This window comes from Sphaerodactylus townsendi, linkage group LG02, assembly GCF_021028975.2.
Source record: "Sphaerodactylus townsendi isolate TG3544 linkage group LG02, MPM_Stown_v2.3, whole genome shotgun sequence".
NCBI lineage: Eukaryota > Metazoa > Chordata > Lepidosauria > Squamata > Sphaerodactylidae > Sphaerodactylus > Sphaerodactylus townsendi.
The window spans coordinates 20195293-20222091 of NC_059426.1; the positions used below are offsets into that span (position 1 = coordinate 20195293).

Consider the following 26799-nt stretch of genomic DNA (forward strand, 5'->3'; position numbering starts at 1 on the left):
AAAGTGAAGGGGGAAAGAAATGTTAGGAATTAGAGTGGAATGTGTTAAAGGAAGCACAGACTGTGGGAGGAGAGTGATGAAAACCTAGCAGTGCCAAATATTCCCCCATCAGTGACCACAATGTAGAAAGGGGGTGAGGAGGGGGATAAGAGGGAAGGTAAGAAAGATATGTATGCCTGAGGAGGAGAAGAGAAAAACAGATATGGAAAGTTGTGCTCAGGATACTGACCTTAAGTCCCATGAGGCTTCTAAGAAGTCATTGTGACGTTCTAGTGCAGAGGGAAGGGCAGTCTGTGCATGCTCTGTTAGATGCTATAGTGAGATGACTTTGAGGTCCAAGGTGCCAAACTGAGCATCAGAAAGTGGTCATGTCTGAAGGCTGGCCCTCTGTAAAACCTTGAAAAGATGAGTAATAGTTGGATGACATTGATTGAGATGTAACAATTCACCACCTTTGAAGTAGATAGTATGAAATTGCTGTTCTTTTTCTCCTTCTGTCCACGTTTTTGACACAGGTGTATTCATGGGGCAGCAATACATTTGGACAGCTTTGTCACTCAAATTCGCCAACCACAGTCCCTCGCCTTGCGAAGGTACTTCTTCTGATTTAATTTGTCTGCTTGATAATGGTGTTTGACTAAATTTGAAAACTAGGGTATTTTTCTTTGTATTAATAGATGTTGTCAAGTGAGGATAAATGGTCCAATAGTGTATATAGGCTGTATTGATTCAAATCAATCAATCAATCATAAGAACATAAGAACTAGCCTGCTGGATCAGACCAGAGTCCATCTAGTCCAGCACTCTGCTACTCGCAATGGCCCACCATTTATTTACAGTCAACGACCAGTACAACAAAACAGATATACAGATTCAAATTAAGTAAATCTTGTTTAAACAACCTAACTGTGTAGGAGATTGCTGAAAAATGTTTCCAAATTCTTCAGTGACAAGTGGAGACCCATGCTGCATTTCTGCAACCTTTAGGGTTCCTCTATGTTTGCAGAACTATCCCACCTATTAGAACATGGCCTTATTTTGCAGATTTTTCAGTCTGCATTGTTGGGCAGTGGTTCAGAATTACATACATGATACTTTGACAGTCAAGCCTTATGCAATTGAGGGTGATGTGCTAATTTTGTTTTTGTTTTTTAATTCGGAAGTCTCCTTACTTTAATTAAAAGCAACAGGGAGAATCTTTCAAATTTTCATCTGCAACAAAATAAATCTATTTTAGGTTAAATCTTCTATAAGTCCTTTCTTTATATCATCAGGAAGTTCCCTTTAATGTTCTACGGTAATAGGTCTTATTAAATTAAGGTCTCTGTGTTGTGTGGCTTCCAGGTAAACAATGACAAAAATGTCTGGCATACAGTAGCAGGTCCAGATTATTCACTATTTCTGGTAGATGGAGAAGATTTTCAGCCTTTATTATACTATAGTGGTCGAGAAGAAAGAAAAGAATGTGATGTCTCATCTGAAGAGAACTGCTCAAAGAATCCAACACTGTTGCTCTCCTGTAGTAAGGTATGGATTAGTTTTCCATTTGGTTCTAATAGAACATTTTGTGGCCTAGTTGTAGAGCTTGAAATTGGAAACTTCTTTCCTCTCCAGAACCCAGTACACGCCGGACCCCATCAGTGTTCAGACTCACTTCATAATGGGTTTATATTGACCCCTTCCTCTTCCCTCATCTCTTTCATTCCAGTTTAAACTTATCTGGAAGCAACAAAAACACCTTGTGTTATGGCCTCCAATTAGGCTCTTGATCTTTCATCAGCAGGCAAAGAAAGAATGGGAATTGTGGTCCTTCTCATGAACTCTGGGAATTATCTTTCCCATGGTTCTTCGTGGACCTGTGGTGCTGCTTAAGTGAGCTAAATAAGGATTTATCACAAGGTCTCCTACTTGCTGCTGGCAAATAAATATGAGGGGTGTAGTACGGCAAGAGGAAGCTAAAATTACGGAATTTATGAAGATGCACATCTCTGTGTTTGAGTTTGGCGTGTAAAAAATGTAAAGTAGAAGAATATAGCAGCCTGAATAGTTCTGACCAGTCCAAGCTCCTCAGAGCATGGAAGCTAAGCAGGGTCCACCATTGTTGGTAATTGGATGGGAAGGTTGCTATGCAGATAAAGGCAATATTCTCGTCACTTGCCTTGTTATATGCAAGAAGATACCCATGTAAATTAGAGTTAATTGTAATTGTTTTCCTTAAGTTTTTAAAAATAGTTTTTCTTTCTTCCAGCTAGGGTATATAAGCAGCATGGCAGCAGGGCGAACAAACTGTTTGGCACTGGTAGATAAAAACATTATGGGCTATATTGCTAGTCTGCATGAGTTGGCATCAACAGAAAGACAATTCTACATCAAACTGAGTGCTATAAAATCACAAGTTCTGAGACCTCTCTTGGGATTAGGTAAGGCTTTTCCTCATAGCGTCGTCTTCTGCATCTGACTAACTTTTAAGAATCTGACTTCCTTTTTTATCTAATGAGATTGCCATTGATAATCTTCGGTCTTAATACCAATTAACATCCCTCTCACCAAGTGTCCTCCTCTTATATCAGTCATGAACTACGGTTGCTGAGAGGTTCAGATAAGGAAAAAGCCAGCCAGCTGCCTTTGCTCTCCCTTTAGCACGATGCTAGCTCTCCTGCTGTTTCAGAACATAACACTGCTTCTGTAGTATTTAATATACCAAAAGCTTCCCTACCAGGCAAACAGCTGGATTCAACGGGTATTGCAGCACTATAAAAGCAGCAGCAGCAGCAGCAGAATTCCAGGCTTCTATTGCTCATTCCAGAACTGACCCCCCCCCCCCTTGGCCCTTTGCTACACATTTGCTTTCTTCATGGCCACCCAGATTCTCTCCCAGCATCCTCAGGCATCCCAATCTATTGCTGCTTTCTCAGGGAACCCTGCTTTATCCGGGCAATCACCATATCACCTGAGGCTGGACAATGGCTGAACTGGTTTGTCCTGCTAGTACAGGGGTGTCCAATTCTGGCGCTTTAGATGTTCATGGACTACAATTCCCAACAGCCCCTGCTATCATGTCATGCATGAAGTTGGGCACAGAGTAGGAAATCCATAATTTTATCTGAAGCATCAGAGTTGAACTCCTAGCAGCTAAGTATATAAAGTACAGTGGCAGTTGATAATTATTTTTCTGTCTGCGGCATGTGTGTTCTGGTATTAGAATCAACATTTGTCCATTAGTTAAGTGGACTGCTGTAGTATTTGGTACAGTGGAAGAAAAATAGCTGGTTTTTATATCCCACTTTTCTCTACAATAAGGTGTCGTAAAATGGCTTACAGTCACCATTTTACAGTCGTCGTCCCCCCGAGAGCCAGCGTGGTGTAGTGGTGAAGAGCAGGTGGATTCTAATCTGGAGAACCAGGTTTGATTCCCCACTCCTCCACCTGAGTAACAGAGGCTTATCTGGTGAACCAGACATGTTTCCGCACTCCTACATTCCTGCTGGGTGATCTTGGGCCAGTCTCAGTTCTCTCTGAACTCTCTCAGCCCCACCTACCTCACAAGGTGTCAGCTGTGGGGAGAGGAAGAGAAAGGAGCTTGTAAGCCCCCTTGAGTCTCCTTGCAGGAGAGAAAGGTGGGGTATAAATCTAAAATCTTCTCCTCTTCTTCTTCTCAAACAGGCATCTTGTGAGGTAGGTGGGGCTGAGAGAGTTCTGAAAGATCACCCAGCAGGCTTCATGTGGAAGAGTGGGGAAACAAACCTGGTTTGGCAGTTTAGAGTCCACCACACTTAACCACAGCACGCTGGCTCCATTAGTAGAAACCAGAACTAATCTAGAAGTCAGAATAGTGAGAGAAATCAGAATTAATCTAGGCTGGTATATTGCAGCTGTAGTCTTCCTACCTGCTGGTATACTTGTGCACCATTACTTAGTATAACTGATTTTTTTTTTACCTGTACAGACAACTTAGGTGCTGTAACAGCAGTTCAACTATTGCAGGAAATGGCAAGCACGTTCAGCAAGCTCTGCTACCTGACTGGCCAGCACGGAGCCTCTTTGACTACCTTCCTTCAGGGATTAAAAGAGGCAAAGAATTTGGCTGTCATGAAGCATTCAAGCCTTTTTTTGGAAAGTTACACTGAGCAAGTATCTAATTCTGTTTTGCATTATGGGTAGGCGTATTGTTTGGCGGAAGAAGTTATAATGGAGAAAAAACCTGAAATACGACAAGATATTTGAAGTTTTATGTTTGATATCTGCATGATTGCCTTTGCTTTCTAAAACCTGTGAACCAAACTGCATGTTCAACCAAATGGCAAGATAGGACTTCCAAGTGGTGAGGTTGCTTTTTTTTTAAAGACTTTGTCATGTAACACTTTGACGGAAAAGGGGCCTGATCATGTTTGTGGCTAACACTGAGATGAAATGATTGGGCATTTTGAATGTTCAGATATAAGCAATTACATACCACTAGGTAAAACAAAATTGAATGCTGCTGCACCTTCCTTAAAGATATATCTCACCAAGTGCTCACAAGGCAGTGGTGTAGGAGGTTAAGAGCTCGTGTATCTAATCTGGAGGAACTGGGTTTGATTCTCCGCTCTGCCGCCTGAGCTGTGGAGGCTTATCTGGGGAATTCAGATTAGCCTGTGCACTCCCACACACGCCAGCTGGGTGACCTTGGGCTAGTCACAGCTTCTCAGAGCTCTCTCAGCCCCACCTACCTCACAGGGTGTTTGTTGTGAGGGGGGAAGGGCAAGGAGATTGTAAGCCCCTTTGAGTCTCCTGCAGGAGAGAAAGGGGGGATATAAATCCAAACTCTCAAACTCTTCTTCTTAACTTCAGTGTGGATTATCTTGGTCATCTGTGCAAAACCTGTTTAAAATGGGCATCGTGCAACAGGAATGCTAAAAAAACTTGCATTTTACTAACTCTTCCATCAGTCTCATACACACTGTGACCCTCTTGTCACATTAATCTTGTGCACTGGGTATTGCCACTTAGCTGTTTTGATAAGGTCCCTTCCACACATGCAGAATAATGCACTTTCAGTCTGCTTTCAATGCACTTTGCAGCTGGATTTGACTGTGCGGAAGAGCAAAATCCACTTTCAAACAATTGTGAAAGTGGATTGAAAGTGCATTATTCTGCATGTGCAGAAGGGCCTAAGATGTTGCCGCTTAGCTGTTTCAATGTGCTGGGCCACATTGGGAGGGTCCCTGCAGTGGCTGGGGTCCTAAGCAGTGCTAGAGGAATCACACTGGAGGACAGTCCAGTTCCCCCCACCCCTGCTTCTCCTTCTTTGGGCCATGCACTGCAGTTTTGACAAGGTATCTTTTGGTGGTTGTGGGTTTTCCAGGCTGTGTGGCCGTGGTCTGGTAGATCTTGTTCCTAACGTTTCATCTGCTTCTGTGGCTGGCATCTTCAGGTGCCTCTAAAGTGGAAGCAGACGAAAGCAGAAGCAGACAAAACGTTAGGAACAAGATCTACCAGACCACAGCCACACCGCCCAGAAAACCCATAACAACCAGTTGAATCCGGCCGTGAAAGCCTTCAACAATACAAGGTATCTTTTGTTCCCAGAGAGATGCTGGAAGGAGCATTCTCAAATTACAGTAGCCATGTTGGTGGCAGAGCGAGGGAAGGCTTTCTTCATCTTTTCATATTGTTTTTACTTCCTGCTCCTATCCAGCATAGAGTTGCCAGTTTGGGGTGGAAATTCCTGGAGATTTGAAGGTGGAGCTGGGGAGACGGTGTTTGGAGGAGAGGATGGACCTCAGCTGGGTATAATGCCATTCCAGGGCGGCCATTTTCTCCAGGGGACCTGATCTCTGTGGTCTGGAGATCAGTTGTAATTACAGGAGATCTCTAGGCACCCCCCCACCCCCACCCCCGGCATTTGGCAGCCCTAATCCAGCAAGTTCATGAGGGTATCTTAAATTTGCACGTCCACTTATTTTCACTTTTCCTCCAACTTCTCTGGTTTAGGTACTGTACTTCCTTGACAAACTTTATAGTGATGGGAGGATTTGCACTTCTGTCCAAACCAGCAATGTAAGTTAAAGTTTCCTAATATTGATGATGGTTGGCATAATGTCTGTGAGCCTCTTAATTTGAATCCCTAGCCCTGTGCCACAATTCATTTTAGTGCTGCACAGTGCCACTTAGAGGAGGGAAAAGAACACTTTGTATTCTCACAGACTCATTGCCAGCAATTTCCTCGGCTTGCCGGGTTTCCTGGTTTGGTGATATGATAGAAACAGCATGTTATTTCAGTGCAGGCTTTGTAAATGTTCTAACTTTAGCCTTTTGTGCACTTATTGTTTGTGGTGCGACTGTGTGTTTCATGATGGGGTTTCCCCATGACTTTCCATTCAAAAGAGAAGAGTCTCTAGACAAGACAAACCCTCCAATGAAAGGTCTTTTAAAACCTGGGTATACATGGAAGGAGCAGCCTGAATAACCCAGACTAGCCTGATCTAGGCGAGAAGAAGGAGACTCCACCACCCTCCGAGGAACGTATTCCACTGTCAAATAGCTCTTATCCTCAGGAAGTTTTTCCTGATGTTTAGACGGAATCTCTTTTCTCATAGTTTGAATCTATTACTCTGTGTCCTAGTCTCTGTAGCAGCAGAAAACAAGCTTGCTCCCTCTCCAACATTGACATCCCTTCAAATATTTAAACATGGCTATCATGTCACTCCTTAACCTTCTCTTCTCCAGACTAAACAAACCCAGCTCACTAAGTTTCTCCTCACAGGGCATGGATTCCAGACTTTTTACCATTCTGGTCACCCTCCTCTGGACACATTTCAGCTTGTCAATATCCTTCTTGAATTGCAATGCCCAGAACAGGGCACAGTATTCCAGGTGATATCTGACCAACACAGAATAGAGTGGTACTATTGCTTCCCTTGTTGTAGACACTATACTCCTGTTGATGCAACCCATAAGAACATAAGAACATAAGAACAAGCCAGCTGGATCAGACCAGAGTCCATCTAGTCCAGCTTTCTGCTACTCGCAGTGGCCCACCAGGTGCCTTTGGGAGCTCACATGCAGGATGTGAACGCAATGGCCTTCTGCGGCTGTTGCTCCCAAGCACCTGGACTGTTAAGGCATTTGCAATCTCAGATCAAGAGGATCAAGATTGGTAGCCATAGATCGACTTCTCCTCCATCAATCTGTCCAAGCCCTTTTTAAAGCTATCCAGGTTAGTGGCCATCACCACCTCCTGTGGCAGCATATTCCAAACACCAATCACACGTTGCGTGAAGAAGTGTTTCCTTTTATTAGTCCTAATTCTTCCCCCCAGCATTTTCAATGTATGCCCCCTGGTTCTAGTATTGTGAGAAAGAGAGAAAAATTTCTCTCTGTCCACATTTTCTACCCCATGCATAATTTTATAGACTTCAATCATATCCCCCCTCAGACGTCTCCTCTCCAAACTAAAAAAAAGGTCCCAAACGCTGCAGCCTCTCCTCATAGGGAAGGTGCTCCAGTCCCTCAATCATCCTTGTTGCCCTTCTCTGCACTTTTTCTATCTCCTCAATATCCTTTTTTGAGATGTGGCGACCAGAACTGAACACAGTACTCCAAGTGCTTGGTGCGCTGCACGTATTTATATAAGGGCATGCGGCAATCTTTGCAGTTTTATTCTCAATTCCTTTCCCTAATTATCCCCAACACTTAGAGTTTGCCTTTTTCACAGCTGCCATGCATTGAGTTGACATTCCCATGGAACTATCAACTTAAAGGCAGCCCAAATCCACGCTTTCCTGGTCTTGTGACTGATACTTTGCACTGACCCCTGTGGCGTGTAATGTGAAGTTTGGATTTTTTTGCTATATGTGCATCCACTTTACATTTGCTACATTTGAACTGCATTTGCCAGTTTCTTGGCCCACTCACCTAATTTATCAAGGTCGGCTTGGAGCTCTTACGCCAATCAACTTCGCGGTTCTCACCACACTATATAATTTAGGTATCATCTGCAAACTTGGCCACCACGCTACCACCCCTACTTGGGTGCTGTAGTACGATGCACTGTGACCCCAGCAGCACGTGGTGAAACGTTGGAGCCTGTGGACCTCTGACCTTCTGGTCGCCACGCACCCCTCCTCAACCCGTGTGAGTCACGGGTCATGAACCTATCTGGCTCACGGGCGTCCCAGACAAAGGGACAATGATCTCCCCAGGTGAGGATTAGGCCCGAAGCGGCTGATGCTCCTCTCCATGGCTAGCAGCCAGGTGAGATCATGCATCACATGATGATCTCAGGTCTCGGTCAGCTCATCTCCCTACCCACCTCCTTTGCGCCCACAAGAGCCTAATAAAGGTCGAGAGAGAGACCAGCACAGGGCAGAGTTGTCAGGATCCGCGAAATCCCGGCTTCCTGTTGCTGGCAGCTCTCCGCCAGATGAAACCTCCCTCAGCGTCTACCGCCTATTCATGGCGGCGACCCTGCCGGGGTTGACTACACAGGTCTAGTGATGCTGCTGACCCAGCAGCACAATGGTAAGTTGGAACACCAGCGGACCCTCTGACCTTCTGAGTGCACCGCGCCCCCCCTCCTCAACCCGTATGAGTCACGGGTCATGAACTATCTGGCTCCAGTCACGGTCCCCAGACAAAGGACAATGATCTCCCCAGGTGAGAGTTAGGCCCAGGCGGCTGATGCTCCTCTCCGCGCGTAGCAGCCAGGTGGATCATGCATCACATGATGATCTCCAGGTCTCCGGTCCAGCTCATCTCCTACCACCTCCTTTGCATACAAAGGAAACCTAATAAAGGTCGCGAGAGACCAGCACAGGGCAGAGTTGTCAGGATCCGCGAATCAGCGGCTTCCTGTTGCTGGCGGCTCTCGCCAGATGAAACCCTCCGGCGTCTGGCCTGTTCGCCAAAAGGCGACCCTGCGGGGTTGACTACACAGGTCATTTATGAATAGGTTAAAGAGCACTGGTCCCAAAACGGATCCTTGGGGGACACCACTCCTTACATCTCTCCATTGTGAGAATTTCCCATTTACACCCACTCTTTGCTTCCTGTTTCTCAACCAGTTTTTAATCCATAGGAGGACTTCCCCTCTTATTCCTTCATTACTGAGTTTTCTCAATAGTCTCTGGTGAGGAACTTTGTCAAAAGCCTTTTGGAAATCCAAGTAGACAATGTCCACTGGTTCCCCCTTATCCACATGCCTGTTTACACCCTCAAGAACTCTAGTAAGTTTGTAAGACAGGATTTGCCTCTGCAAAAGCCATGCTGACTCTTTCTCAGCAGGTCTTGCTTTTCTACATGTTTAATAATTTTATCTTTAATGATAGATTCTACTAATTTGCCAGGAACAGATGTCAAACTGACTGGCCTGTAATTTCCTGGGTCCCCCCTAGATCCTTTCTTAAAGATTGGTGTGACATTGGCCATCTTCCAGTCTTCAGGAATGGAGCCTGATTTCAGGGATAAGTTGCATATTAAAGTGAGAAGATCAGCAATTTCATGCTTGAGCTCTTTAAGAACTCACCTCCTCTTGGGTGAAGACAGATGCAAAGAATTCATTCAGCTTCTCTGCAATCTCCCTGCCATCTTTTAGCACACCCTTTGTTCCTTTGTCATCTAACGGGCCTACCGCTTCCCTTGCTGGCTTCCTGCTTTTGATGTACTTGAAGAACTGTTTGTTGCTGGTTTTGATGTTCGCAGCCATGCGTTCCTCATAATCCTTTTTTGCCTCCCTTATAGCTAACTTACTTCTCTTTTGCCACCATTTTGTGTTTCCCTCTCATATTCTTCATCAAGTCAAACTGGACTTCCATTTTCTAAAAGACATTTTCTTTTTTCTGATGGTAATTTCCTCAACCTCTCTTGTTTAACCATGGTGGCTTTCTTTTTTGGACTGAAGCTGCGCTTTCCTAACCTGCGGAACACATTCCAGCTGAGGCTTTTATGACTGTGTTTTTTAAATAACCTCCAAGCATCCTGGACAGTTTGACTCTCTTGATTTTCCCTTTCAGCTTCCTGCGCACTATCCCCTCATCTTTGAGAAATTTCCCTTTCTGAAGAGGCCCGAGAAATGTAACTACATTAGTAGTTGTCACTTGTTCGCATGCAGAGATACTGAATCTGACAGCATTGTGGATGGCTGTTCCTATCGGCTCAACAACACTGACTTCCTGCACCCAGATCCTGGGTCCCACATAGAATTAGATCTAAGGATCCCACCTCTCTCCCTGGTTGGTTCCACAACCACCATCTGCTCCTAAGCCACAGTCATTTAGCATATCCAGGAATGCTCTCTCCCTTACTATGACCTGAACATTACTGCATTTTTTCCAGTTTATATGGGGATAGTTAAAATCACCCATTACCACTACATTTTTTGTTTTTGTTGGCCTCTCTAATTTCTTTTTTTCCATCTCTCAGAATCTTCTTGTGCACTTTGGTCAGGGGGGCGATAATATATTCCTAATATTAAACTGTCCCTTCACACCTGAGTATTTGATATCCACAGTGATTCTGTAGGGGAACCAGCTCCCCACTTTCATTGTCTATTTTATGTGACACTATGCTCTCTTTATGTAAAGGGGCAAATCCACCCGCAATGCACGCTGTCCTATGCTTCCTGTGGAGCCTGTAGCCTGGTATAAGAGCATCCCACTGGTTCTCCTCATTCCACCATGTCTCTGTAATGCCCGCACTATATCAAAGATCCTCCTTCAAAACTCTGTACTCCAGCTCCCCATTTTAGGTTAGAAGGCTTCTACTATTAGCATAGAGACACCTGTATACCCCTGTCTTTGTCCTTAACCTGGGGATTTATGTGCTTTACCCTCAAGTCTTTTTTGTAGACACTATCCCTTGTCACATGCACATTGCTTTATGTTCCTAAAGCTTGCATGTGGATTTGATTTAGAAAAACCTCTCCTCTCTGTCTGCATCCTCATAGATACTGTATTCCGAACCCGAAGTCACCTCAGCTCCTGTCGGCTTTCCCCAGGGCTCAGTTTAAAAGCTGTTCTGCCACCTTTTTTTTAATGTTGAGCATGCCAGCGGCTTCTGGTTCCTCTTTGGTTCAGATAAAGCCCGTCCCTTTTGTTACCAGAGCCTGCCTTGTCCCAAAAGAGTTCCCCAGTTCCTGACAAATCTGGAAACCCTCTGCCTTACACCATCTTCTCATCCACGCGGTAAAGGACCCTGTATCTCCGCTTGCACCTAGCTTCGCCCTCTTGGCGATGGAACAGGTAGCTTATTTCTGAGAATGCCACCTTGAGGGTCCTGGACTTCAACCTGTTACACTAGCAGCCTAAAATTTAGCTTCCAGGAACCTCCCGGCTACATTTCCCCAATATGCCGTTGGGTGCCAATGTGGACTACAACTGCTGCGGCTCCACCCAGCAGCACTGTCTAAAAAGCCTATCTAGGCGAGGCGTGACATCTGCAACCTTAGCACCAGGCAGGAACCCTTAAGTCACCATGCGGTCATCAGCCTCATAGAGCCCAACTCTCTATATTTCTAATGATCCGAGATCACCCACTCACTGCAGAAGCCCCCCACCTCCCTGAGGGGTATCCTCAGTGCGGTTGAGAGGATATCCTGGATAACCAGCTAAGGAAGGGGTCCCATCTAAGGGGAGCATCTTCCCCACCTCAGACTGGCACCCTCCGTCCCCAAGACCTTCATTCTCCATGACATCTGAATGGGATCGTGCCACCTTGCCAGAGTGGGGATCCAGCTGTTAGGGTCCCTGGAAAGCCTTGCCTGTCACCCTCTCTACCTCTTTCAGCTTCTCCCAGGTCTGCCACCTTGGCTTCAAGAGAAGCACACATTCCTTGAGTGCCAGGAGCTCGATTGCAAGCGAGGGCACACCCACGACTTCTGTCCCAGTGGCAGATAGTCATACATGTGACACTTCAGTGCAAAAAAACACTGGAAAGCCCCCATCCCCCCTGCTGGCTTCACTGCCTCTCATGCTATCTGATTTTGTTTAGAATGTTTAAATATTAAACTTTTAGTCTGTGCCCCTATGGAGCTATCTGTACCTTATTGCTATCCCTCAAAAGAAATTCCCTTTTAGTTAATTAAAACAAAAAAGAAAAACAGGGAGAAAAAATGAAATGCGGCAGCTAAATTACCTTGGCGCGCGCCGCTAATTTCAGAGACTGAACTAAAGGAAAAGGTGACTCCACCTCCAGGAGCCTCCCACCTCTGAGCAGCCCAGGACAAAGGAAGAGGAACCTCCTGTTAACCCCTGTTAAGCCCCACCTTCAGCGGCCAGTCTCAGCTCCTGAAAGTATTAGCCTTAAGGAGAAAAAGAGATAACCCCTGCAAACCCCTGTTAAAGTACACTGTTTTAAAAGATGTGGCTATGAGAAAAGCCCTTCAAAATGAACACCAGAGCTGAGACTGCTCTTCTGGCCCAGTCTTCTCCACCACTGCTTCTCCTCTGCTGGTTCCAGAGACTGAACCCAGAATCGCATTGGCTTTCTTTGCTGCCATATCACTCTGTTGACTCATGTTCTACTTGTGGTCTACTAAGACTCCCAGATCCCTTTCATAAGTATTGTTGTCAAGCCAGGTATTGCCCGTCTAATATCTGCATATTTTTTTCTGACCTTACATTTCTCCCTGTTGAAATTCATTTTGTTAATTTTGACCCCGCTCTCTAATCCTGTCACGGTTATTTTGAATTCTGACTTTGGGGTATAAGCTACCGCTACTAATTTGGTATCTCCTCAAATTTGATTAGCATGCCCTCTGTTCCATCATCTGAGTAGGCAAGAAACTTTTATTTGGGTAACAGTAATATGTTTATCATGACCAATTCAGATGACCAAACATTTTCAGCAAGATAACTGATGTTCATGGTTCATGATACCAGACGGGCTTCTTTGTCTAGTCCTCGGGATCTCCTATTAAGCAATTCGGCTTAAAAGGGAAGAAGAAACTCACCAGGATTCCTCATTGTCAGGCAACTTTGCCGTGTTTCCCTTTGAGATATTAGCCGAGACTAGGTCTAACGGCACTTCTGATACTCCTTGGTGCCGATATTGTGCCTTCCAAGTTGGCTCTCAAAGCACTTTAAAAATGCAAGCTATCCTGATGATTAGTCTTCGCGGCTGAAAAAAAGGAGTTTTCTGATTGAGGATCCTTTTCCCCCCTTCAAGCTGGTTAGAAAATGAGGAGTCGAGGAACTAGGCAAGGTATCTTTGTTTGATGTTTCCGAGGCAGCACCTCGTTAATCATGTAGAGTGGCCCTGCTGTTTAGTGCGCTAAGCTACTCCTTTGTTCCCAAAGCTTTGATTTTCCTGTCTTCTCCACCTCGTTTGTTCCTTTCCAAAAAATTTTAAAACTTATTTCATCACTGTATAAATACATTGATAGGGACGTGTATCATTGCAAAAGGCAATCGAGGGGAATAAAAAAATATAGTTCGTTTTGTGTTTAACCTTGCATTCGGGTATAATATCCTTTGAACATTTTTTTCCCACTACTTTGAACTTCCTGCCTCTTGAAAAGCACACTGAAAAGTTAATAAGTTCAGGGATGGAGGGCACAATATGGCCTCCTAATTGGAACTTTCTTGAACTTCCTTTCGCAAGGCAGTAAATATGCTTGGGCATTTATTTATTTACTTTGTGATTTCCAGCCTGTTTTTCGGCTACTGTTCCCCAAGCGTATTACAGCTGAGTTAAAAAAGGGATTTAGACAAAAATGAAAAGAGCAAAAGGGCTGGAAGCCACAAAGACTGGCCATGAGATAGGGAGCCGAAGGAATTACTCCTGAGACAGCAGAAGTGAAATATCTGAGACAGAGAGAATAGCCTTTCCCACACAAGTCATTTGAAACGTTTTCCAGGACTTTAACAAATTGTTTCTTCCATGGTGTTCCACACTTTGTTTTCTCCTATTGCTCCCAGAAACATTTTGTTTTCCTTTTAATCCGTCATATCTGAAAACACTTTTACAACAATTCTTTTGGCTGCAACGTTTCCAAGCTGGCTTCCCTTGCAGTGTGATTTTCTGTAAACATTTTAAATTTCCCACCAAAAAGCCATCTTGTTTATTTATTTATTTTATTTATTTATTTTTTGAATTTGTAGACCGCCCCATCCCCGAGGGGCTCTGGGCGGTGCACAACAATATTAATTACAATCAGTAAAATTATTAAACCAATAAAATCTATTAAAATCTATTAAAGGCAGCGGTCAATACAAAGATATCAGTTTATCAAGCCCTTGAGTTCTCGTTCAGCTTTCGGCTCAAAGCCTGGATCGCCATTTTTTGTATCCCTCACCTCACCTCACTCCCTTCCTCTCACCTCTTTGTTCTCATCATTTCGTGCATTTAAAAAAAATTGGCTTTTTTCCACACTCCTCTCCCCTTCACATTTTTTCTTATGTAAGGGTAAATTTTCTCACGAGTAAAGCCAAGATTACACGAAGCACCAATTCAGTAGATTTTTTCCCTGCACTTTCTCTTATGCGTGGGTAAATTTACTCGTGAGTAAATTCACAATTACATAAAGCAACTATTCAACAGATTGACAAGGTATCGAATCAATAGATCAGCCAAAAAAAGAGAAAGAAAAGTTTGGAGGAGGCGAGTGTGGAGAAACGTCATGGAAAAGGGCGGATCGAAAACGTTCTGGAGACATTTTAAACTATTTGTGCGGAAAAGGCCAACCAGAGTGTGTGTGTGTGTGTGTGTGTGTGTGGATGGAGACCAATGTGGCATTCCCTGTGGATGTAACTTGAAGTGTGGCTTATTTGGGAGGTCTTAACATTTTAGCTATGGACAGTGTAAATGGAAATATGTGTAGTTAGCAATTTCATCACCTGCTAGAGCTGTGCTTCTCATATCAAAGTATGGCATATTGTTTCTCACCTATTACCTGTGTAGTTGATTCAAATGGATAAGTCACCCAACTCTGTACCCTTGTCTAAACAGTGTTCTGAAGAAACAGTTCCTCTGCTAAAATGAACTATAACTGGAAGGGAAGCTACCTAGGAGTAATATGTCAGCTGCTCTGAGTTCCTTGGAGGAATGGCAGAGAATGCGCAAAGCACCCAAATAGTTCTTTCGAAGTGACTGAGTTGCCTGTACAAAACTCCATTGAATGATTGCCTTCCATTCTGATTAACCGAAGAACGAATCCTTTACCCTTTCTGGGTTTGCCTCAGTCGCCACTGTTGCATGATTCTACAGAACAATAATTTCTCTGTCTTAGCACTGAAAACAAGGCTTTCTAACATACACCCATCTTTTACCTGCAGGGACTTCTTCAGTAAAAACCACGCATTACTTCAGGATTTGTCAGAGACAAATGAGGAATCTCAGCCTTTGGTGGAAGTGCTAAACGCTTTATTTTTCTTGCCCATCAGAAGACTTCAGAATTATGCTAAAGTTCTGCTAAAGCTTGCTGCTTGTTTTGAAGTGGTGAGTTGTTGGATGCAAAAGCTTCAGTTGGAATGTGTGTTAATTGTTTGATTGCTCGAGGGCTTAAAAAGCATGTCCTTTAATGCTCGTATTCATAGGACCATCGAAAGCCAGTGTGCGCAATGGTAGGATTGTCAGACTGGGATCTGGGGCCATCCAGGACTGAATCCCCATTCTGCCAGGGAAGCGGGCTGGGAGACCTTGGGCCAGTCACACCCTAACCCGCCTCGCAGGGTTGTTGGGAGGATGGCACAGGGGAGAGGAGAATGATGTTAGCCGCCTTGTGTTCCCATTGGGGAGAAAGGGGGAGCATGAATGAAGTAAATAAATAATTTTAACCTTCTTGTGTGCATGCAAAAATAATCAGTTGTATCCTATCAGCAGACACATCTGGGGGCTGGGAGGGAAGAAACCACCCATCCAATGGGTGCAAAATGCATTCCATCAGTGTCTGAAACATTAACTCAGATGGGGTGCAAGATGTGGTCGTGGAAAATGCTAGGAACATGCCCTCTTCACCTTCACATAGTGGTAAAGTCCAACCCTGTGTCTTTAATTACACATTGAGAGAGATACAAGGGAAATTGCAGTCCTTTTAATAAGCATATTATTTTATCCTTCACAGGGCAGAAGATAAGTGCAAAACATTAAAAATTACGTTAAAAACAGTTGAATGTTATTAACTTTGTTTTCATGACTATAGCTTTTCAATTGTCTGTTTCACAATAAGTACAATGCGTTAGGTAGCAATCTGCACGAACTGCACTTTTTACTGCAAGCTGTTAAACAACTTGCCCTTACAATTAGTTGAACTGCTTGAATCAAGATACTTCACCTACTCTGTACCACAAACAAGGGTTGCATTTACTGTGACTTGACTGATTACATTGCCCTCTTAAAATATGTCTCTTTCCCAATATTGACAACAGGAAGTCACTGTGATAAAACCTCAGGATAAGTATTTTGGAAACAATCTTGTTTTATTATTTTTCTTCCTCCCTAGACATCTCCAGAATACCAGAGCCTCCAGGAGTCCAGTTCTTGTTATGAATCCCTAGCTGTCCATCTGGGCAGGAAAAGAAAAGAAGCCGAATACACATTAAGCTTCTGGAAAACCTTTCCTGGGAAAATGACAGTATGTTGACCGCTGCCAGCACAATAGCAGCTACCCGTTCTCTGCTATCACAAACCCTCATGCCTCCATTATTTTTAACGCAGCAATTTACTTCCCCTTCCGCGCCTTCTTACCATCTTCCACCACTTCCGGTTTCAGGAAGGATAATCTTCAGTCTCTTGTGTTTCACACCCCATAATTGTGCAGTGTCCATGTTCACCCACTGTCCACCCTCGTCACTTGAGCAGATATCAGGCCTGTATTCGTCTTTCATTGACAAGCTGACTTGTGGCTGTCTCGTTCACTTAATGATAGGACTCCTTGAGGAAACCAGAACGACGATTGATCTGTGAGAGCAGCAATCGAGGGTTGTCTCTGCAGCATGCTGGGAGATTCTCGGTGAACTGGTTCATCCTCTTTAATGATGCTCTGGTCCATGCCCAGGTGAGCTCACACTTGGCACGTGTATATTTGTCAAGTGCTGTCAAATCACTTCCAGCCTATGGCGACCCTATGAACTAATGGCCTCCAAAACATCCTATTGTTAACAGCCTTGCCCAGGTCTTGCAGGCAGAGGGCTATGGCTTCCTTCATTGAGGCAACCTACCTCATGTTGGGTCTTCCTCTTTTCCTGCTGCCTTAAACATTCCTTAGAGCCGAGGTGGCGAACCTTTGGCACTCCAGATGTTATGGACTACAATTCCCATCAATTCCCTGATGGGAATTGTAGTCCATAACATCTGGAGTGCCAAAGGTTTGCCACCACTGCCTTAGAGAGAGCAGCAGTGGCGTAGTGGTTAAGAGCAGGTGCACTCTAATCTGGAGAACCAGGTTTGATTCCCTGCTCTGCCACTTGAGCTGTGGAGGCTTATCTGGGGAACTAGATTAGCCTGTGCATGCCAACACAGACCAGCTGGGTGACCTTGGACTAGTCACAGCTTTTCGGAGCTTTCTCAGCCCCACCCACCTCACAGGGTGTTTGTTGTGAGGGGGGAAGGGCAAGGAGATTGTAAGCCCCTTTGAGTCTCCTACAGGAGAGAAAGGGGGGATATAAGTCCAAACTACTACTACTACTCTTCTTCAAGAGAGAGAGAGAGAGAGAGAGAGAGAAATTCTAAATAGCTCTGCTCAGAATCCTGCTTAATGGGGTTTGTTCCCAGGAAAACATCTTTAGGATTGCACTGTGAATTTCTGTAATCTGGTTAAGCAAAACAAGCAGTGAAAGAGTATGCCTAATGAGTGAATCTAATAATACGACTTTTTTTTCCCAATTTTGGGGGCTAGTTTTCAACTCATCATATTTTCTCCTTGTCCACGCTGTGGGCTGAGCCCGTGTCTGAAGAGTCTGGCAATACGTAAGTATTTCTGGGTCCTCTTTCAAGTTACTGTTTATTACTTATTTTGCAGAACTAAAAAAATATAATAAAGTTATATTTTCCTTGACATTGTTGTTCTGTTGATATTATTGTCAGAATATTATTTTATGCCAGTATAAAGCTACTAGAATTATATATTAAATATAATGTTTTGGGTTAGTGATGTGATGCTGTTGTAGCAGCAGATTTGGCCCTTTTGAAGCATTTATTAGTTGGGGCAACAACTCTTACGGAGAAGGGCCAGCATTTGTTGAGGATTCTCATGTTTGCCTGTATCCTGTAGGCTCACTGATGGTCAACAAAAATAGACCCTTCGCGCCTTCACTTTTGCTTAAATACTTACGTCACAATTTCGGAGAGATAAATACCTACCTTCAGTTATCCTATAAACTAACATCCCAGTATGGAGCGGGGGAGCAAATTGACACCTGGATGTGATGCGGGCCTGCACCAGCGGATTTGCCCTCTCCAGGGCTCTTACCCCAGCAGAAGAGTAAAAACACCGGTGGGCGGGTGCTCAGCATTCCAATCACCGTTTCTGCCCCGTCGGCACAGCAGTGATGGCCCTTGAATGACCCTTGAGATCCCTTCCAGCTCTGTGTGTTTATGTTCCTACTATTTGTTCAGTTATTTTTAATTGTATTTTCTTGTTCTGTGTGTTTACTAACCAAATTAAATTAGTTTTATTTCTTTGGATTAGAGCGTTCTGAACTTGGATGATGTATTTTCTGTTTTCCTATCAGAAATGGTTTGCGAATCACTACACCTGAAGAGCAGTTCATTCTGATTTCATCAACAGCACAGGAAAAGGTAGGCGAAGAGACTAATTAGTTGTGCAATCCTGATGGGTTACTTTCCCATAAAACATTCATTCATTCATTCATTCATTCATTCATTCATTCATTCATTCATTCATTCATTCATTCATTCATTCATTCATTCATTCATTCATTCATTCATTAGACCATGCCCCACCCACCCCTTTTCATGAGCTCAGAGCAGTTTACATTGTCATTCCTCAGTACAATGAATTTGTTAAACTATTACACAACAACACAAGCAACACAACAAATCAATCATAGCACCATTATGTAATGTAAAATATAAAATCCAGCAACAATGAGTTGCATCAATAGGACTATAGTGTCTAAATCAGTGATGGCGAACCTTTTTGAGACCGAGTGCCTAATTTGCAACCCAAACACCATTTATTTATCGCAAAGTGCCAACCCGGCAATTTAACCTGAATGCTGAGGTTTTCGTTTAGAAAAAAACGGTTGGCTCCCTCTTCCTCCGCCCCGCCTGCTCGAGCAGGGGCCAGCCTGCTGTAGCCTCCAGCAAGCCCTGCACACACTGGTCTGTGCCTCTCTAGCATCTCTGCCTCCTCTGTCCCCCCCCCACCCCCGGCAGCAGCCACCCAGAGCACAGTTATCAGGCCTGCCAGCCGAGTCCTCCCTGCTCACCGCAGTGCACGCACATCATACTCAGTGACCCAGGCCAGCCTAAATGTGTGTGTGGGGTGTGTGTGTGATTTTCCACCCCCCACATGATGAACTCTGTGTGCGCATGCCCACAGAGAGGGCTCCGAGTGCCACCTCTGGTACCCGTGTCATAGGTTTGCCATCATTGGTCTAAATGGTGAGACATAATAGTACCATTCTATTCTGCATTGGTCAGACCTCACCTGGAATACTGTGTCCAGTTCTGGGCTCCGCAGTTCAAGAAAGAAATTGACAAGGTGGAACAGGTTCAGAGGAGGGCAACCAAAATTGTAAAAGGTCTGGATTCCATACCCTATGAGGACTGGCTTAGGGAGCTAGATGCGTTTGTTTGGGAGAAGAGAAGGCTAACGGGTGACATGATAGCCATGTTTAAATATTTGAAGGGATGTCTTGTTAGAGAGGGAGCAAGCTTGTTTTCTGCTGATCCAGAGGCTGGGACAAGGAGTAATGGATTCAAAGGACAGGAAAAGAGATTCAACCTAAATATTAGGAAGAACTTCCTAATAGCAAAGGTAGCTCAACAGTGGAATACTCTGCCTCAGAGTGTGGTGGAGTCTCCTTCTTTGCAGGTTTTTAAACAGAATCTGGATGGCCATCTGTCAAGGGTACTTTGATTGTGTATAATCAAATTTCCCTCTGTGATACACCTCTGAAGATGCCAGCCACAGATGCAGGCGAAACATTAGGAACAAGATCTACCAGACCACGGCCACACAGCACAGAAAACCCACAACAACCAGCATTAATAGCATTTGCAGTTCTTTCTTGTGGTTGGTTCCATTATTAGTCTGTCTAAGGGGTAAACTTGGTATTCTTCCTGCATCCTTCCTGTGGGAGTAGCTGTGGGGGAAAGCAGCTAACAAGATACCATAAAGAGCAGGCAAGTATATGAATACTTTCTCTGCAATTGTTTCAGACAAAGTGGCTGAGAGCTATAAGTCAAGCAGTGGATCAGGCTTTGAAAGGGACAAGTGACTTGCCGCCTTATGTCAGTGGTGGAAGTATACAGAGGCAAGAACCCCCCATTTCCCGGAGTGCAAAATACACTTTTTATAAGGATCCTCGGCTTAAGGATGCCATGTACGATGGACGTTGGCTTTCTGGGAAACCACATGGAAGGTGAAAATATGCAAATATATTTATGTGTTCATTTGATAAGAGGAAATTATCTAAACTTACATCAGCTAGTAAACGAACGAGTCTGTTAAACTGTTGAATAAAATATATTTAGTGTAATTCAAAAGTCAGTTGACAGCTACTTTTTTTTTAAAGCTGCAGTAGTCCTATATAAACTGTGTTATAAGGTTCCAAATGGACTATCTGTTGTGCTCTGTTTATTGCAGAGGAGTCCTAAAATGGCTAGATGGAAGAATGTATTCTGGCATGTTCCGGAATGGCCTGGAAGATGGGTAAGCAAAGAGCAAGACCAATTGAAGGATGGAGAGGAGGAAACCTATTTGCATTGCTAAAGGGCTAAGTGATATGCTTGCAGAGAGAAAAAATCTGTGTTGACTATAGATGTTTTGCAGTATGAACTTACAACTTCCTATTGTAGCTTGACTTTTATTATAATGGGACGAAGTAAATCTTGGGCAGGTTGAAAAGTATATTTGGCATTGCTGTATAAAATGAGACACTAGCTTTTTGCATCTCCCATATTTTTTCTAAAATCTATTCAGTGAATAGAAGTCTCCAGCCTGAATGTTACATAACTGATCCTTATTAAAATATACATGACATTTGGGATTGCTGTTTGTCTGGAATGTTTTTCCAAAAATACAAAACACCTTAAATCTGACCTGAAACCAAAAAATTACAGAAACAGATTAACTTGAAATCAGTATTTATATACCTGCCACTTTCAGCTTCTTGGCAAGGAAAGTCACTGGCACATTTTGTACAACATGTACAACATGTACTAGATTTTCAATTCTGTCCTGCACATCTATATTCTACCTATCTGTCTATTTTGTTGTTATTGTTGTTGTGGAAGTGAGATCCACTGAGTTCAGTAGTTCTGGCTCACAGGACTGCAGGCCGAGTTCACAAACATACTTGTAGGACGTAATCTTGGATTACTTATTGAACTATATTTTTCTCTTAGTTGTTCTTGTCTGTGGTCTTCTTGTTGGTAGGCACGGCGAATATAAAGTCCCAAACAAAATGTTGAACAAGAGCGACCACTATGTTGGGTATTGGAAGGAAGGGAAAATGTTTGGCCAAGGAGTCTACAGGTAAAACGCATGCAGTACATATGTAATTTTGAAGGATGTGCTTTATGGTCAATGAGAGAGTAGCTGTTTAAATTATTTATATCGTCACCTTGTAGGTGAGACTTCTAAGCACCACTTCACACACTATTCTTTTCCTACTCAGAAAACTTTTCCAACTGACAATCCACATGAATTTCATGCTTAGATATGGTAGTTGCTTACATGGGAATTTCTCTGTATTTATACATGTCAGAAGCTACATTTTACCCTGTGTGTCATCTATGGGCCATCTTCATTTTGATTTCTACAGAGGTTCATGATTGTCCCTCCCCACCCACTCACCCATGTAGGCTATCAATGGGAAAAATACATTGGATCGAATGATACAGAAACATACTTATAGCCCCATCTGGGGGGTGGGGGGGTGGGGCGAGGAGGCTCATGAATCCACTGCGAGGAGTGTCACTGGCAGATTTGCCCTCTCCAAGGCACTCGCCCGTGGCAGTCACTGTTACCCTCCATGGCAATGGAATGCAGTGCAGGGCACCGTGCCAGCATCCCTGCACCAATGCCGCCAGCATAGTGGTGGTGGTGGTCCAGAGGCATGACCAGGTGAGGAGCCAACACTAGTCATCTTCCACCCAGCCGCTGCCTCTGTTACGTACGCCAGCAGCTGGAGCTTTGGACTTATGCCGCCTTGTCGGTGGCATAAATCCATTGAGCCCAGTGGGGACTTTGTAGCAGCGGGAAGCCTTTCTTGTGTGTTCTGCCTCCCGTGCTGCTTGGAAGTCTCCTTGGGAATGGCAGAGCGACTGTGGTGCCATGTCCAGGCACCTGGCTGTTTGGATGGGGCTTCCTACTCATTTCCACCTGTGAGAAATCTTGCACAACACTCAGCACTAATGTGCAGAATTTATTTGCACGAGATGTTGTATCCCTACTTGCATTTTTGCAGGCATAATAAGCTTGTCTCAGTGCAAAGCGGCCTGTGGTGGAAAGTGCTGTCAAATTGCAGCCGACTTAATGGCGACCTGGTAGTAGGGTGGTCAAGGCAAAAGGCTTTCAGAGGTGGTTTGCCACTGCGTGCCTCTGCATCATGACCCTGGATCTCCCAACCAAATACTAACGAGGGCTGATCCTGCTTAGCTTCCAAGATCTGACACGATCGTTCTAATCCCGGAACAATTAGTGTGGTCTTTCTCTTATGTTTTCACTTACACTAGATCCTAATGAAAGAGGACATTTTGTTCTATATCAAACCCATAACCTTCAGCACAGTAATATAAATCCAATAATTATAACCATCACTCATATTAATTACTGAAAATAATCTACCTCAGTTTTTACATTCCTGCCAAATATGTTAGCGTACCTATGCGTATCTGTACACCAGTTGTTTCCATATCTATGGTGCGGCAGCTTCCTTTCATTTGTAACACTTTCCCTTGAAATGTATTCCATATTTCTTTCATGGGGAGGATGAGAGTGAGGAAGAAAAGAAGCCTTTAAAGAAAAAAATGTAAATTGTGAGCAATCAAATTCTGTCACTTCAGTTTCAAGTATGGAAGCAGATCTTTAAAGAAAATGGGGTATCATGTGTTTCCCATCTCTTTGCCCCCCCCCCCCCCCCCCCAGTCTTCCAATTTAGTTTACAGAGAGAATAACATTCTTTCTTGCAGTTATGCCACTGGAGAAGTTTACGAAGGCAGCTTTCAAGACAATATGCGCCATGGTCACGGGCTCCTGCGCAGCGGGAAACTGACCTCTTCCTCTCCTAGCATGTTCATTGGTCAGTGGGTGATGGATAAGAAGACAGGCTATGGAGTGTTTGATGACATCACGAGGTAAATGCACCCCTGACATTCTAATCAAGTATGCCAAGTAACATAACACAACGGACAAGAACTAGATAGAAGCTTTTATTTTTGTGCAGGTTCTAAAACTCTTGCCAACTTCATTTAAGGAGCCTGCTAAACAAGACGTTTTAGAAAGTTCTTGTTTATTTAAAAAAGAGATCACAAAATGATGAAGTGCTTATTCTCATGAAGATGATGTGAAAGTCCTCATTTTGTACGTAGGAACCATTCTTGTTTAGGGTTGCCTGCTTCCAGATGGGGCTTAGTGATCTTCTCAACCTCAACGATCAGTTCCCCTAAAGCCAGTTCCTCCTTAGTCAGGTAGACTTGAAAGAATTATGCCCTGCACAGGTCTATCCCATTTTCAAATCCTGTCCTCCCCAGACTCTACTCTCAAATATCCAAGTATTTCCCAAGTATGAGTTGGCTACCCTATCCTTACTAGATGACAGAAGTGGATTTTTTTGTGCTTGTTTTATACAAATTGAAATTTGAGTTACTATCTGAATTATGGCAGTCTGTAAATGAAAGCAATAAACAGTACTCCAAAGGCACAAATCGCATTTACTCTGCAGTGATCTTCCACATCTTGGGTCCACGGAGTGGATCCACCCTTGCCTCTGACCAGACTCCTCTCCAGTGCAGACTGGAAAGGAAATGATGAACATAAAGCCAGGAGTAAACTAGGAGGCAATTCTGGCCCGCAATGCAGATCAGTTGACTTGCTATTGAGCAGGTTTCCCAGCTCGGACCAATACAATTCTGTAGTTGCTTAGCAACAGCAAGGTAGAATGATGCAGAAAGGAGTAGGGTATGTTTTTGTAAAAAATTATTTCTGTCCCAAGTTTTTGTGAATTCAAAGCAGGTGGGAAAGGCACAAAGATCCTATTGTAAGGCACAAGAACAGGCAAGAAAATCTCTCCCTTTCTACTACTGTTAATTTGTATTTCAAATGGAGCTTTATAGCACTGACAGTCATGGATCCAACAAGAAGGGAAGTTGTGTAAAGTAGAGGTAATGGAGGCTGAAGGAGTAGTTTAGGAAGCATCGCCTAAGAGTTGTTTAAGAGCTGCACTATAAACCTGCTGCTTGTCTAACAAAAAATAACTTTAAAAATCTGCTTCTTTTTCAGAGAAATGTAGGGTAGACAGTGTAATGGTAGTTTTTGTAAGAGATCCAAGGAAGGTTCCAGGAAATTGCAAACCTGTAGCCAAGTTTCTGAGCTGGGTACATTGGTAGAAAACTTAGATTGTTAAACCTGTAGAGGAGATTGTTAAACCTACATAGGATAGATACGTGGCAAATTCTATCATTTTTGTATTTACCTTTCTCCGAGGAACTTTGACAGGTATAACGGCGGAGACTGAACTCTTGGAATTCCAACTTAAAACTACTTTTCCTAACTTGCAGGCCATTGTTGTTCAATGGACTTCCTTGAAGTGGAGGGAGAAAAAAACATAGGGATGGCATAGACCAGGGGTCGGGAACGTGCGGCTCGGGAGCCGCATGCGGCTCCCCCGCCCCTGCACAGCGGCTCCGGACACAACACAGCTGTCCGAGAGCAGGGACTCTCCCCGCCCCGGACCTCACCGAGGTCAGCCCCCGACCGCGGGCGCTCCGGCAAGTGAGAGCGCCATGGAGACGGCTGGCGGCAACCCTCCTCCTTCTGCTAAGGTCGGCAGCAGCAGGGGAGCGGCAGGCAGCTACCGAGCCTGGCCCCAGCCAGCTGGCTGGGACCAGAGGGAGGACAGGGCCGCTGGCGGCGGCATGGTGTGGAGCCTGTAGACTTGGCCGAATCGGCCCGGGCGGTGGGCGGCAAGGGGAGCCGCGCCCGCTCAGCGGGACGACGGCCACAGCCGCAGAGGGCACCAGCAGGCGCTGGAACTGACGCCCGGACGGGCAAGGAGGAGGGAAGCAGGAGGAGGAACCCAACACCCAGATGGGGCTGAGGTGACAGCGGCGTGGCGTGGAGGCAGCAGACTTGGCTGAATCAGCCAGGGCGGTGGGCGCAAGGGGAGTCGCGCCCGCGCAGCGGGACGACGGCCACAGCCGCAGAGAGCACCAGCAGGCACCGGAACCCACGCCTGGACAGGCGAGGAGGAGGAACCCAACGCCCAGATGGGGCCGAGGTGGAGAGGACTTGGCAAGCTCTGGAGGGGATAAAATGTGGAGGGCTGCACGCGGAAGAGGGCAGTGTGCTGAGTAGCAAGACGAAGAGGGAGAAGGACATGAGAGACCGGGAGAAGGAAAAAGGACGAGGTGGGGAAAACGGAGGAGGAGGTGATGCCAGGGAAAGTCAGAAAGAGGACAAAAGCAGGGAGGGAGCACTCCGTTCCAGACATTGAGCCATCCGCTACAAAAAAAGGGTTCCCTCCGCATCTTCTCTCCCTCCAGTGCACGCACCCACGAGGCTCCACCCTTTCCCCGCACATCCCCACAAAAAAAGTTCAAAATGTGTTCTCTGCACAAATAAAATACAATTTTCTCTGTAGCACCTCATGGACTCCACAAGCAACACACTACAACTGTCTACTCTATACAAAGTGTAAAGGCAACCCCCCCCCCCCCCCCATATACAGGGCTATCCTCATTTCAAATGTCAAAAAGTATCTGCGGCTCCAAGTGCCCTCCCCTCCGTGGAAAATGGGTCCAAATGGCTCCCTGGGTGACAAAGGTTCCCGACCCCTGGCATAGACCTTTCTCCACAAATCCAAGTGATTCTGGTGGCATAAGTGAATTCTTTTGAACTTGAAAGGAAAAAGTTCCATCTGACAGAATATTTCAGACATCTGAATAATTCATTTGTTTATGCATGGAAAGTCAAATTTTTGCTTGAAACAAGGATTTTGTTGCCTTTTTATATAATAGATTCTTATATGTTTTATCTCATTTTATTGCAAGCCACCTTTAAGGGGTGGAATGGTCAAAAAGATGAGGTAAGATATGCAAGTTGTAAATACTCAGTTATATGGAGATGACATTTGTCTAGGTAATTTGCTTCCATTCAATTCCTCACAGTTTAGGATTGCAGCTTTGATTTTTAAAAGGTTTTAGGGGAAAAAATCATAGCCCAAAAGCTAGATTTGAGTCCAATAGCACCTTAGAGACCAAAAAATTTTCATGGTATGAGCTTTCTCAAGAGTTTATTTACCACTTATACCTTGAAATTGTATAGCTTTCTAAGATGCTAATGGATCTGAATCTACTGCAGACCAACATGGCTTCCCTCTGGAAAAGTCCAAAAAGTAATTGGCAAGTCCACATTTAATTTACCTGTAATTTTTAAATCTAAATGTGGACTCTTTTCAGGAGCTGAATTCAGTG

The 26799-nt window shown here is 44.4% G+C and overlaps 1 protein-coding gene across 1 annotated transcript in view; it reads left to right on the forward strand.

Annotated features, from left to right (window-relative positions):
- The window catches only part of ALS2 (alsin Rho guanine nucleotide exchange factor ALS2), a 38708-nt gene that overhangs the window by 4914 nt on the left and 6995 nt on the right, over positions 1-26799 (forward strand). Inside the window, exons 5-18 of the mRNA XM_048484459.1 lie at positions 516-593; positions 1345-1527; positions 2249-2420; positions 3947-4127; positions 5974-6039; positions 15252-15414; positions 16418-16549; positions 16844-16972; positions 17813-17883; positions 18648-18714; positions 20323-20525; positions 20750-20815; positions 21542-21640; positions 23299-23463. Of these exons, the coding sequence (XP_048340416.1) occupies positions 516-593; positions 1345-1527; positions 2249-2420; positions 3947-4127; positions 5974-6039; positions 15252-15414; positions 16418-16549; positions 16844-16972; positions 17813-17883; positions 18648-18714; positions 20323-20525; positions 20750-20815; positions 21542-21640; positions 23299-23463 (1775 nt within the window). The remainder of the gene's footprint in view (positions 1-515; positions 594-1344; positions 1528-2248; positions 2421-3946; positions 4128-5973; positions 6040-15251; positions 15415-16417; positions 16550-16843; positions 16973-17812; positions 17884-18647; positions 18715-20322; positions 20526-20749; positions 20816-21541; positions 21641-23298; positions 23464-26799) is intronic.